The 13,569-nt window shown below is 48.9% G+C and overlaps 1 protein-coding gene across 5 annotated transcripts in view; it reads left to right on the top strand.

Moving 5' to 3' along the window:
• LOC144114153 (uncharacterized) overlaps positions 1 to 13,569 on the top strand; it is a 104,128-nt gene that overhangs the window by 16,437 nt on the left and 74,122 nt on the right. For 2 of the 5 annotated variants that reach the window (XR_013310958.1, XM_077647704.1), the window contains exons 4-5: positions 11,389 to 11,772; positions 11,887 to 12,747. The exons of the other annotated variants lie outside the window; for them this stretch is intronic. Coding sequence is in view for 1 of the 2 variants with exons in the window: in XM_077647704.1 (XP_077503830.1) it covers positions 11,936 to 12,277 (342 nt within the window). In the remaining variant the exon portion in view is untranslated. Of the gene's footprint in view, positions 1 to 11,388; positions 11,773 to 11,886; positions 12,748 to 13,569 lie in introns of those variants that run through there. 5 annotated transcript variants of the gene reach the window in all.

Below are 13,569 nucleotides of genomic sequence, written 5' to 3'. Positions count from 1 at the left end.
AACCAGATGCTCTTTGGGAGTCTTCTGATGAGCTTCAGTGCCGAAGCTCGGCATCGCTTCCCCTCGTCAGATGGCCGTTTTGGGAAATTCTCTGCAATGCTAGCCAAAAGGGTTCACAGAACCCACTCATCCCGCCAGACCAGAACTCAGGGCCAAAACTGCACTTAGCAAAAAAACTTCAACTAAAACTTGAAGAGATCAAATGTTTTGCCTGAATGAACGCATGGTGTCTCCCGACGAGTAGTATTGACAGGGCACCTGTCCAAGGCCTGTGCTTCCGCTCGATGCGCACTTGGATAGGAAAAAAATTCGCTAAATGAAATCAGGTTGGTGCTTAGAAAGCATGCGGTACGGGAATAGGTGACTTAATTTGGCCGACGTGGCGTTCAGTTTTGCCCGCCCCAATACCTAGAGTCAAGGTACGTTACACCACTCGCTCTTACTTATCCTTGGCCGAAATAAGGAAACGTACTCCTAGGTATGTTACCTGATTATGAGCAACATTACTGCGAAGAAAGTGGGAGATATGCGCTCTCCATTAGGAAGAGAATATGAAATAAACCCCAAAACTACAAATTTGGGGGACATCCCCTTTTGTAAAATCTTTTCTAGCTAAAAGGCTCGGCTTAGCCCGTCGGCATTTGTGTGGAGCTTGACTTTCTTGTAGCGAACCTCGAAGCTGTGGTGCAGTAGTGCCAGGCTCCACTTCAGTAGACGACCATTTTTGGGCGACATATTGTGCAGCCAAGTCAAAGGGCAATGGTCCGTTTCTACTGTGAAACGGGACCCGGAGACGTAGCATGCCAGTTTGTGTATCGCCCAAACGAGGCATGCGCATTCTTTTTCAGACGTGCTATACGCCTATTCCCGCGTGCTGAGCTTGCGGCTGAAGTAAAGGACAGGCCGTGTGTGCCTGTCATCGCTTTCCTGGCAAAGAATAGCGCCTAACCCGCGGTCGCTGGCATCACATTGTATGATAAAGTGTTTCGAGAAATCTGGCGCAGCCAGTATTGGGCGCTCGCTTAGGGCCGTTTTCAGACTCTGATATGCCTTCTCTTTCTTTTGGTCCCAAGAGAGATTGGCAGGCTCACTTTTTCTCAGCGCGTTGGTCAGGGGGCTGGCTAAATCAGAGTAGCCCTTTACGTAATGCTGATAATAGCCTGTTAGGCCAAGAAAAGCCCTGAGTTCCGATTTTGTGGTTGGGTGACGGTACTCCACCACGGCAGCCACTTTATGTTCTGCAGGTCGGCGTTGGCCTCGTCCAACCACGTGCCCAAGATAGTTCACTTCGGTGCACCCCAGGTGGCATTTTCCCGCCCTTACCGTTAAACCAGCCTCAAGCAGTCGGCTCAACACAATACGCAGGTGTTCAATGTGCTCCTCCCAGTTTTGTGAGAAAACGGCCACGTCGTCAAGGTAGGGGAGAGCGAAATCTGCAAGTGCCCGCAGCACTTGGTCCATTAACTTTGAAAAACAGTACGGAGCATTTTTCTAGCCGAAGCTCAACATTACAGGGCGAAACGTGCCCGCGGGGGACACGAATGATGCGTACCTGCTGGCGCGCTCAGTGAGTGGCACTTGCCAGTAACCACGAACTAAATCCAGTGTGCATGTATAGTCTGATTTAGCGACTGTTTCAATCCTCTCCTCGATGTTCGGAATGGGGTAGGTCTGGTCCACTGTGATTGAATTCAGTCTCTGGTAGTCCACGCAAGGTCTCGGATCCTTGCCTGGAACCTCTACAATAATGATTGGTGACGTATTGTCACTTTCACAGGGCACTATGACGCCAAGTTCGCACATATGGCGGATCTCTGTCTCAATGATTTCTTTTTGTCTTGGAGAGACACGGTACGGTTTGCTCCTGATTGGCTGTTCGCTGGATAGCTGAATGTCGTGTTCGACGAGGGTTGTTTTTCCTGGCTTGTTTGAAAACACTGCCTCAAAGTCGCGGACGGCGTTTTTCATGTCTCCTCGTTGATTTTCCGATGAACGTGGCTCTCTGTCGATTGAATTTAGCAGCTCATTCGCTGCCTGCTCGTCCTCATGTATGACATAAGGTATGTCTGAGCTCTCTTCCTCTGGCGTGTTCAGCGCCATGTTAACCATGGCCTGACGCTGCAGATAAGGCTTCATCAAATTACTGTGGATTATCTGATTGTGTTTGTTCTTAAATTTGACCTCATAGTTGGTGTCCGAAAGCTTGTACACCACCTTAGCTGGCCCTTCCCATTGCACCTCAAGCTTGTTCCTTTTTGACGGACGCAGCAACATCCCCTGGTCACCAGGTTGAAAGGTGCGTTGCATGCTGATTTATCGTAGTACACTTTAGACAGTGACTGCGCTGCTCTGACATTTGCTTCCATGAGGTCTCTGGTTTTCGCAAGTCTTTCCAGTAGTTTCAGGACGTATTCCACTACACAGGGATCCTCTCCGTAACCCTCCCATGACTCCCTTAGCATGCGCAATGGGGTCCTCAAGTCACGTCCGTAGACTAGTTCAGCGGGGCTAAATCCTGCGCTTTCGTGGGGGACGGATCTCATTGCAGAGAGTGCTGCTGGAATGCAGCCTTCCCAATCTCCCTTATGTTCAAGACACAGAGACGTAAGTATCCGCTTTAGCACTGAGTGCATACGCTCGACTGGATTTGACTGAGGGTGGTGAATGAAACTGCGGATTATTTTAATCCAACACCGTTCAAAGAACGTTGTTGTCAAGCAGCTTGTGAACACGCTCCCGTTATCGCTTTGTATCTCTGGAGGGAACCCCACGTGAGAGAAAATTGACAAAAGGGCGTCTACAACACATGCGGAACTTAGCTCCTTCAAGGGAACATGGCCTCGGGAAATTTGGTTGCCACGCACAGTGAGGTCAGAATGTAGCGACAGCCAGAGTTGGACGCTGGCAGTGGGCCAACAGTATCTATTACAAGACGCCGAAAGGGCTCTGTAATTATTGGAACTAGCGTCATGGGTGCTTTCCATTTATCCGTCGACTTGCCGACCCGCTGGCAGGTGTCTCGAGATCTAACAAGCTGTTCCACATCTTTCCAGCAGGGAGGCCAGTAATATTAGAGGGCTAATCTAGCTTTTGTTTTCTTTACGCCCAAGTGGTCCGCCCATGCATTTCCGTGCGCGAGCTCTAGAAGCTGCCGCCGGTACTTCTCAGGCACTAGGAGTTGCTCATATGCGCGTCCCTTTGAGTCGCAGTATTTCCTGTACTGAAGGCTGATTTCTCATGAAAGCTGATGTTCTTTCTGGCGACTCCCTCGCTCACCCTATTGCTTAGAGCTCTTAACGATGGGTCTTTTTTCTGCTCTGCAATAAGTGCTTTCCTATCAACCTTAGTCAACTCCTCCCAACAAGTCGAAGCAGGTGTTAATATCGAACCCTTCGCGTTGGTTCCTGTTGCCCCATTCTCTATGGAATCGGCAGTTCCTTGGATTTCATGAGCTACCGCTTTTTCGGGAACACCTTCATGGTCATGCTCATGCGGTTTAGACGGATCAGTTTTTCTGCAATGATCCCCCGGCTGGTCGGGAGAGTGGTTCGGTGCCTGCTCATTTATCGGAGCGCAGTCGAGTTTCTTTGCGAGCTTTCGCGCTCGAGAACGTGTTAGCGCCATGCAAGCCAAGCCCGAGGTAAAAGAGAGACCTTTATCTTTCAGCAGCTGCTCGGATTTGTTCGAAAACAGGTAGGGCAAGTGTCACCTTAGCTTGTAAGCTGAGCGCGACTACTTTTTTTTAATGAAATGAGTGACAAGAATTTTTGACACTCATAAGAGCACATTGACTGCCTAAGGACCGAAAATACCTGAATTTCTGTGATGATCACGTTTTTAATGGGGTCCCTACACATGAAATCCGCTCGTGTCAACGCTCGAGTGATCGCAACGGTTTGCAAACGTGATCGGTCAAACCTGCGTGTGGCTCACTAGACAGTTCGATGTACGTATTTTTCCTACAATATGCTTTTAGTGCTTAGCAACCTATTCATTCACCGTGTATGATACACCATAGGTACGAAAAAAAATTTTTCTTATTGGGCCGTGGGCTTTGCAGTGCGCATGGAAAAAAACCTATCCTTTGCGCTATGGTTCGATGGCGCACTTACTGAAAACGGGAATAGTAAATACGTTGGCTGCCGATTCATTTGAAAAAGAATCATGATAGTACATCAGGCCACGAACATTCTGAAGTTCCTCAAATATACGTCCCGGAAATTCCTTGAGGCAACAACTTAAGTTTTGAAAGAGTTTAAACTTCCAGTCGTCTACCGTTAGAGCAGGATAAATGGAAGGGGTTTTATCCTGGCCTCCTTACGAACTTTAAATCATCAACCGTTATCAAGAAGAAGTCATGCAATAATTTAATGCGAAAGCATTCCTTGTCTCATGACTGACGTCTACAGGACCTGTCACCAGAGAGTGTCACCAGAGCTTGTCAGCAGACCGTGTCAGCACAAAAATGATTCGAAAAAAAGAAATCCGGCGGCATTGCGGCTCGACACCAGGCCCTCGGTGTTTTAGGCGGCCACGCAACACATACGCCACGAAGGGTATTTTTTCCTGATTGCATGGAAGTATACCCACCCTTACAGGCTTCAATCCCGACTTGACCAGGTCGCATCCCGCAACCCGTCATACACAGTCACACCAGCATCCTGCTCTCACTTTTCCCGCACATCAAAATTCCGGGAGACACGCGCATGCATCGAATAAAGGCAGCCAGGCAGGAAGTCGATCCTGCGCAGCATGTACTACCGCACCGTAGCACGCGCACTGCTCTCTTAACCGAGACTGTGATGAACGTGGCGGCTCTGCGTGCCGATCAGTGATGCGGCTCTTCCACAGGCTAAACAGTCCCATGAGCAGCAAAATAATAAATAGAACCTTAGAACCTTCCACTTTAGGCAAAAATCTTATAGTATAGGGCGTAATCTCAATGCCCTTTTTCAGACTCCGTTGATTATTGCCCCCCCCCCCCCAAGAAAAAAAAACAGGGCATCACGACAAGACACAAAACAATGAACAATAGTTTATGGCTGCTGATACAAGCGACAATTCACTGACTATGGCAGGAACGTCTCTTTTTTGCGAAGCCACGTTTTGACAGGTAAGGTTGAAGTGTAAAGTTTAAAAAATGAAATCTTTGCGGCCGATTGAACGTGTTCCTTTGCACCCGCTGTTGTCTAGAAAGGAGAGGTAAGGCTGCGAATACATTTGTACAGGAAACAACGTCTCGGACAGAACTTTCTCTATCTGTCTTCTGGGGGAATTCTAAGAACAAACGTAAGTGAGCAAATATAATGTGTCGGCGACTTAAGAAAAGCCCCCAAAGGCCCCACACTCCTATGCCAGTGAACACAAACAGAATAGGCAAATGAGCACCTAATCGTCTATATAACACAGCTAGCAGGATGGATGGTTTGCTGTTTTATAAAAAAAAAAGAAAAACCTTGAAATAATCTGACGAACAAGCATTGCCGAACACCAGCTCCACCAGACTCCAGAGGGAGAAATAAATTGTCTCGAAAAAAGTATCAAAAAATCTGTGCGCCACGAAGGGTCGTTGGTTAAAGCGTGTTAGAGGGGCACGAAGTTAACGCGTTGTAGTGTGTACGACGGTAAAGTGTATTGGGGATGTGTACGGATGTTAGACAACGATGACTTGTGAAAAAAGTTACTGACGGCATCCAAGGGTCACGTGATAATTGTAACGTGAACACAATGACTCGCAAAAAAAAGGTGCTGACATCAAAACTTAAGTGCTTTCGCATTTCTCCATTGTAGCAGACTGCAGCGCTCTCCAAGTTTTTTATTCTTGAGTAACGCAACCGAGAAGAAGGTCTCCTTAAAAAAAATTAAAAAGATGCAGTACTAGATGCAGAACGAAGAAAAAAGGCGCGACCGGAGAGGACTCCACTGATGAAAGCAAGGTCACTGGCAATGCAACTCCCACGTAGTGCTTACCGAGGCCGTTTTTAAAGACAGAGGTATATTGCAGCAGTGAAAAGGGAGAAGAGATTTGCCCGTCGAAGAGGGGGCATTTTACATTTCTGTGCTAATGCTTGCCGCGACAGACAAGTGCGGAGCAGCTACGCTGCGCATGCCGCGTGATGTACATTCTGGTTATCTGTCTGGATGGTAGAGTGGCCTCATCTGCGGCCGAAGCTGTCTTGGGAGCTCCCTCCGGTCAAGAACAGACAGTTGTGTTGATCACGGACCGCCGCTCCATTTCGTGTCGCCTCCAGAGCAGTTTCGACCACGACGAGAGCCAAATGGAAAGCTTTCCTTTCTCGCATAGGGTCTGCGTGTCAGGGGTTCCATTGCCTGATCACCTGATTGATAGTGTGAATATGATCTATTGTGGAATATCCTTTACGAAAGCCTGCCTGATCATTTGGTTGATTAAAGTCTAACGTTGCCCTGACTCTATTAGCGAATACCTTAGTAAATACTTTGTAGGCAACGGATAGTAAGCTGATCGGCCTGTAATTTTTCAAGTCCTTGGCGTCTCCCTTCTTATGAACTAAGATAATGTTTGCATTCTTCCAAGCTTCTGGTACAGTCGAGGTCATAAGGCATTGCGTATACAGGGTGGCTAGTTTTTCAAGCACGATGTCCCCTCCATCCTTCAACAGATCTGCTGTTACCTGATCTTCCCCAGCTGCTTTTCTCCTTTTCAATGCTTCTAAGGCTTTCTTTACTTCATCTTTCGTTACTGGCGGGATGACGCATTGCTGTGCACTGGTGTCTGTCTCGTTAGCGCTCTGATTACATTGGCTACTGTACAGGTCTGTGTAGAACTCTTCGGCTACGTTAACTATCTTATCCATATTGTTAATCACATTGCCCTGCTTGTCTCTTAATGCATACATCTGGTTTTTACCTATGCCTAGTTTCCTCTTCACTGTTTTTAGGCTACCTCCGTTCTTTATAGCAAGCTCGATTCTCTCCATATTAAAGTTCCTTATGTCGGCTATCTTGCGCTTATTTAGTAACTTTGATATCTCCGTTAGTTCTACTCTATCGGTAGGGTTAGATGCCCTGATGTTTTGGCGCTTCTTAATCAGATCTTTCGTCACCTGAGATAGCTTCCCGGTATCCTTTCGAACTGTCCTACCGCCTACTTCTACTGCGCACTCCGTAATTATTGATGTCAGATTATCGTGCATTGAATGAACATCAAGATCATCTTCCTCAGTTAAAGCCGAATATCGGTTTTGCAGCGCTATCCTAAACTCCTGTGCTTTCCCTCTTACGGCTAACTCGTTAATGGTCTTCCTCTTCACTAGCTTCTTCCGTTCCCTCTTCAAGTCTAAGCTAATTCTAGACCTTACCATTCTGTGGGCGCTACAACGCACCTTTCCGAGAACGGCCACATCCTGAATGATGCCAGGTTTAGCGCATAAATACATTAGCGCATTAGTACATTAAGTAGAATTATCGTTCTGAAACCAGTTTCGAGCGGCCGCGGCGGCTTCAGCGGCCAGACCGACGAGGTTCCAAGTTGGAAATTTTTTGCCGCACCTACTTACGTTTAGCCGTGTTAAACATTGGCTTAATTTTTTTTTCTCGATCGGGAGACCACCTTGTCCACGCGCAGCTTAGCGAAGGCAGCTAAATGTTAAAAGCAGTACTATACACTGCATTAAGGTGGGATAGTTGGTTCGGAAACATCATTAAATACGCAGCTTGATCCTAGACACACAGTTTAAAGAAAAGGAATGAAACATGACATGGCACAGAGCAACAAGTTCTATTTCAGTGGCAACATGTGTAACAGTTTATATCAGAAAAAACAAGAACACAAACAAGCATACTCTTCGAAGTGTACGCTAGATTCGGTTTTCTTTCCTTCTGTAAAGTGGCAGAGGGTGTGTATATATACACAATTTGTCTGAAGAAAAACTTTGTCCCTTCACTTCATCTAGTGAGGTTAACATTCTAGCCCCGCGATTAACACGAGACTACGATGAACCCGATGTAAGTATAACAGCATATTTTGCAAAGTGTAACCTCCAAGGGTCCCAGGGGCGCATACATCCGCCGTCGCACAACGAAGCAGACAAAAGCGACGACAGACACTACGTACAATGGTGGGCTACCACAACAAATGAAAGTTCCTTCCCGCGCTTACCGCAGTTGCGATAAGCCCCTTCGCCGAATGCAACTCGATTATGACGAAGGCCGGACCCCGGAACTCCAAACCCAACCGCGGCGGCTGCATTTCGATGAGTGCGAAACGCTAAGGCGCCCGTGCGCTGTGCGTTGTCAGAGCACGTTGAAGATCCCCAGGTGGTCGCAATTATTCCGGAACCGTCCTCTACGGCACCTCTTTTTCTCCTTTCTCCTCTTCTTTATACCTTCCCTTACGGCCCGATTCAGGTGTCCGCCGATATGTGGCACAAATACTGCGCCATTTCCTTTGCTCAAAATTTCAATTTTCACTTGGACACCAACGCCAAGTACGTGAAAGCGAGAATGAGGTCTCCACTGACCCACGGAGCCGGTTGTGCGCCTTTCATTTCGTGAAAATGAATGGCCTTTGCAAAGTTGTCAATGCCAAAAAACTCCATGAACGACGTCGGCTCACTTGTTCAGTTTGGTATTAGAGGAAAGGAAATGGCACAGTAAAATTGGTTTAAATAATTGGTTTTTTTGGGAGGGAAAGGAAATGGCGCAGTATCTGTCTCATATATCTTTGGACACCTGAACCGCGCCGTAAGGGAACGGATAAAGGAGGGAGTGAAAGACGAAAAGAAGAATAGGTCCGTAGTGGAGGGCTCCGGAATAATTTCGACCACCTGGGGATCTTTACCGTGCACTGACATCGCACAGCACACGGGCGCCTTAGCGTTTTTCCTCCATAAAAACGCAGCCGCCGCGGTCGGGTTCGAACCCGGGAACTCCGGATCAGTAGTCGAGCGCCCTAACCACTTAGCCACCGCGGCGGGGCGCACAGTAACCGTCTCACATATCTCGGTGAACACCCCAACCGCGCCGTAAAGGAACGGATAAAGGAGGGAGGGAAAGAAGAAAGAGAAAACTGAAAACTGAAAGTTCGATTTTGAGGAAAGCTGCAGCGGCGGAACACCTGTGGCTCGGTACTACTAGTGGCGCATGCGCAGTAGTGACTAGGAGCGATGGAGTGAGAAATATCCGCGGAGAGGTGGGTTGTGACGTCATATGTCTCCTCGGAGCACCGCCACGGCGAAATCGCAAGTTCGCGGCTAGTAAAGCTTTCGCTTTAAAAATAGCAACTGCAAAAGCCTGCTTTGATTGCGTTCCGCAGTCTGGATAGGCAGCGCGCCCTCCCTGCGACCCTGGAAGGTGGCAAGCTCGTGCAGGCCAGTGGAGGTGCGGCTACAGCTATGACGTGAGTCGCTGCACTCGTCTGCACAAGCGTCAGCCAATGGCGTGATACGGAGCACCGTTTTCCTCGGGAACAGACGACAACCCCTGAATTTTTGTGTCGTCATAGTTTATTATGAGATGAAATGAAGAAATATATACTGCAATACGTTTTCACGTTGTGTTCATTACGGTACAGAAATAATAATAATAATAATAATAATAATAATAATAATAATAATAATAATAATAATAATAATAATGATAATAATAATAATCGGTTTTGGGGGAAAGGAAATGGCGCAGTATCTGTCATATATCGTTGGACACCTGAAACGCGCGGTAAGGGAAGAGATAAAGGAGAGAGTGAAAGAAGAAAGGAAGAGAGAAGTGCCGTAGTGGAGTGCTCAGGAATAATTTCCACCACCTGGGGACCTTTAATGTGCACTGAAATCGCACAGCACACGGGCGCCTTAGCGTTTTGCTACATAAAAACGGAGCCGCCGCGGTCGGGTTCGAACCCGGGAACTCTGGACCAGTAGTCGAGCGCCTTAACCACTGAGCCGCCTCGGCGAGTCGGTAGAGAAATGCAAAGGTCATTTTTGTTTCTCCTCAAATGCACCGCAACACACAAACTTGTATCGTCTGCTCTGCAGCCGTCGCTACTTGCGCAGTAAGTTCATCGTCGGATGAAGGGCCGACGACGAGTTCCTCACGCGCAATACAAAGCATCCATGCATATTTCGTAACTAGGGAAACAGCGTTCTGCGCCGCGTTGAAACCGGCGTTCCGCGGCATATAGGGTGCGACTTTCGATGGCTGTCCCTCCGCTCTCAGACAGCGGCCTGACCGACCACTTCAGGCGCCGACGTATTAATACACAGGCGTGAAAAACGGTACTGTAAGCTTAGGGAGCTTCGCACTAACATACATGGATACGTATACACGACCATGTACGCAAAATACATTTTTCACGTGGGTCGCTGAGCGCCGATACCAACCGACCGAACGCGTCTTACCTAAGCGCGAAGTAGCGTTCAGCGCACTTAAATTCGCACTTTCAGTCCTGTAAGCAGCTTTTATCTTCGTATTAGGTGAGGTTGCTACTGTCTTCGTATCGTGAGTGCACCGCCATAAAGCTGGCGTCGTCCAGGCGGACGATCATCCCAGACTTGCGATACTGCGCAGCAACCGCTTGCGGCATTTAGTCAGAAAATGGCGGTGCATATTAAAGATCCCCACGTGATCGAAATTATTCCGGAGCCCTTCACTACGGCACCTATTGCTTCCTTTCTTCTTTCACTCCCTCCTTTAACCCCACTCTTACTGCGCGGTTCAGGTGTCCGCTGATATGTGAGACACATATTGCGCCATTTCATTTTACCAAAAACCAATTTTCCAATTTATCGTTTGAAACGCGCTCCTTCTTTTTCGTCTGCTAGCCTACACCTCCAAAAAAAGCGGTGTAGAAAGTGTAGTCCTCGTGCTACACTACGCATAAAACAAATGCGTCCGTGGAGATGGGCGGAGCTACACTTTTTCTTCATTGGCAAAAAAAAAGTGAAACAATGATACACTAGTGTAGCCAGTGTAAGTAAAAAAATGGACCTATTATCTCACACGACGCCGCGGCGTGCAGCGTTACTCTTGGTTGCCTCGCCGTCGGCAAAAGACTCCCAGTAGTCCTTGCGAAAACGCGTGACAAACTTTTTGGTGTGCAGCTCGGATAGCGAGGGCCTCTCCTGAGCTTTCCTTCCTGCATGCATGACGGCCTCTGCTCTAAATTTTTCCTGATTGATTGATTGAAACAATCTTTATTACCATCAAAAAACGGCGCTTTCCTCCCCGCCCCCGCCTCTATGGTTTGACGTCACCATCCGCTTTCTTCGACTCTTTTCGTTGCATACGAACCACCACATCCGCTTCCGACGTTTTCACCAATCAGGTGTAGCCACTGCACGTGTCACGCGGCGTACCTGCCATCGAATCACGCTCAGTGCTAGTCACGCGTCGAACATCTTTCGTTGAACGCAGTCCGTTTACGAGCCCCAAGAGCCACGTCACTGCTGCTGCACTGCAAGAAGACACCGTTGAACGTAGGCCTCGCTGTCCTCATCTCGGTGCAACTCGACGATGTTCCAGCGCTCTGCGGAACTATTACTGGAGCCACCGGCTACGCTCGGAGACAACGCCGGCCCTTGCCACAGCCGCGGAGTCGTTCTTGAAACCTGGTGCGACGCACGAGCCCACGGTGGTACCCGAGCGCGGAGCGCCAGCGTTCTTCTGGGAGCTGCTACTGTCTGCCCTTCCCCGATGAAGCCGCATCGCGCCTACAGCTTCGAATTGCAACAGCCACAGTGGAACCACTTCTTCATGCTTCAAGCCTGGCAGCCAAGGAGTGAGCGGCCAGATGTTAAGGTACGTTCTACGTGCTCTCTTCGCGCGGTTGTGGCTTGCGTTCATCTCATCGACATAATAGAATACGTTGTGCTCTCCGCCCAGTCGTCTAAATGCCGTTTCTGTGTTGCGCAGACCAACCTCCTCGCCATTCTCCATCGGCGCGAGGTGACTGCACCTGACAATGGCCGCGCTGGTCAACGTGGCAAGCGGGTCGGTCACAGCCCCAGTCGCCGCCTGGCACGCCGTTGTCGTCGCCTGCGTCCGCGCCGTCCGCACAGCCAACGCATCGAAGGTAGCCGCCTCGTGCTTCTGGCTGCCGGACACGCTGCTGCTCGAGCCCAACATGTTGCGAGAGACCCCGCTGTCGATGAATCTGGTGCCCGTGGTGTCCTCCAGGTCTCTGAAGAAGCGGAACACCTCGTCGACCACCGCCTGGTTCTCTTCCATGCTGGCTCTCGAGGACCCCACCTCGCCACAGACCATGCTGCTTTTAGGTCTGTGGCGCTGGTACCACCTGTGCTGAGTTTCGTCGTGCCGAGTGTCCTCTGCTATATGGCCGGCGTATTCGACGGCTAGCATGGCGTCGGAGGCGCTTGCGGGTTGGCTGCAGGAAGCCGCACAGGCGAAGGAGCTCGAACGCCAGTGATGGGCCGCACTTCATCGTCTTGAGAAGATGAGGCAAGCGCTGGCGTTCGAGCTCAGGGCGGCTTCTGCGCCCACCCGACCTGCCTGCGGTATTATGTACTTGAAGCTGAAGATGACCGGCCACCTGCTGCTCAATAACATATATGCGGATGCGTGAAGACCAGCACCCATGGTGGGCCTCGTGGACGTGGCGTCGTGCGGAATCAATGGACGTTGCATGTGCTTCCGGACGATAGACTATTTCATTTTATATGGTTTATTCGTGTAGACGTTATCTGAATTTCTCGAATTTTTGCTTGATTTCGTTACATATTTTACTAACGCGGATTTTTTCTTCAATTTGTTGCTGATAATTACTGGAGCACTGTTTTTCGAAGAAATACAGGATTTGTCCAGAAACAAGTGTCTCTGAATGTCAAGGGCAAGCCGCCGCCGTTGCACAGTGCTTCATTGCGCTCGGCTGCAGACCCGAAAGACGCGGGTTCGATACCGCCCGTGGCGGTCGAATTCTAAATGCCGTGTGATGTGCGATGTGAGTGCACGTAAAAGATCCCGAGGTGGCCGAATATTACTCAGCCCTTCACTACGGAGTCCCTCTTAGCCTGAGTCGCTTGGGGACGTTAAAGCCCCATAAATTTGTCATAAGCTAAACAGAATATCAAGTGGATGTCTTTAATGCTCTCGTGTTCTGTCGTGTCCCAGCTTTTGCGCCATGGAACCTCATGTGAATCACCCACTACCCTGAACAATCTCCTTTCTAATGCAGGAAGTCTGCAACTATTAACAAAGGTTGCTTGGTGGGATTGCTAGGGTTGCATGAGATCAATAAGGCACAAGAAGGCATTGAGCACACATAAGAGAAGAATACACATGCGTACTTCGAAACGCCTTGTATGCGTGCGCTGCTAGTCTCTAATGTGTCCGACGTCCTTCTGCGCTTCGTGCTCTGCAATACCAATAATCGTTCTAGCTAAACTGGAAGACAACCCTTTTAAAATATCGAGGGCTGTTAGCGCTATTGTGGTGATAATTTTGCGCGGCAACAATTTCATGAATACACACAAAAAAATTAAAAGGGGAACTGCCATCTCGACTTCTAACATAACCTGGGGCCGAATTACGGAGCTTGACGTCAAAAATTTGGAGGACACTTAAAGCTTCGTCTTTAGG

This window comes from Amblyomma americanum, chromosome 1 (genome assembly GCF_052857255.1).
Source record: "Amblyomma americanum isolate KBUSLIRL-KWMA chromosome 1, ASM5285725v1, whole genome shotgun sequence".
NCBI classification, from domain to species: domain Eukaryota; kingdom Metazoa; phylum Arthropoda; class Arachnida; order Ixodida; family Ixodidae; genus Amblyomma; species Amblyomma americanum.
The sequence above is the reverse complement of the archived record's forward strand: the minus strand, read 5'-3'. Positions and strand labels throughout refer to the sequence as shown.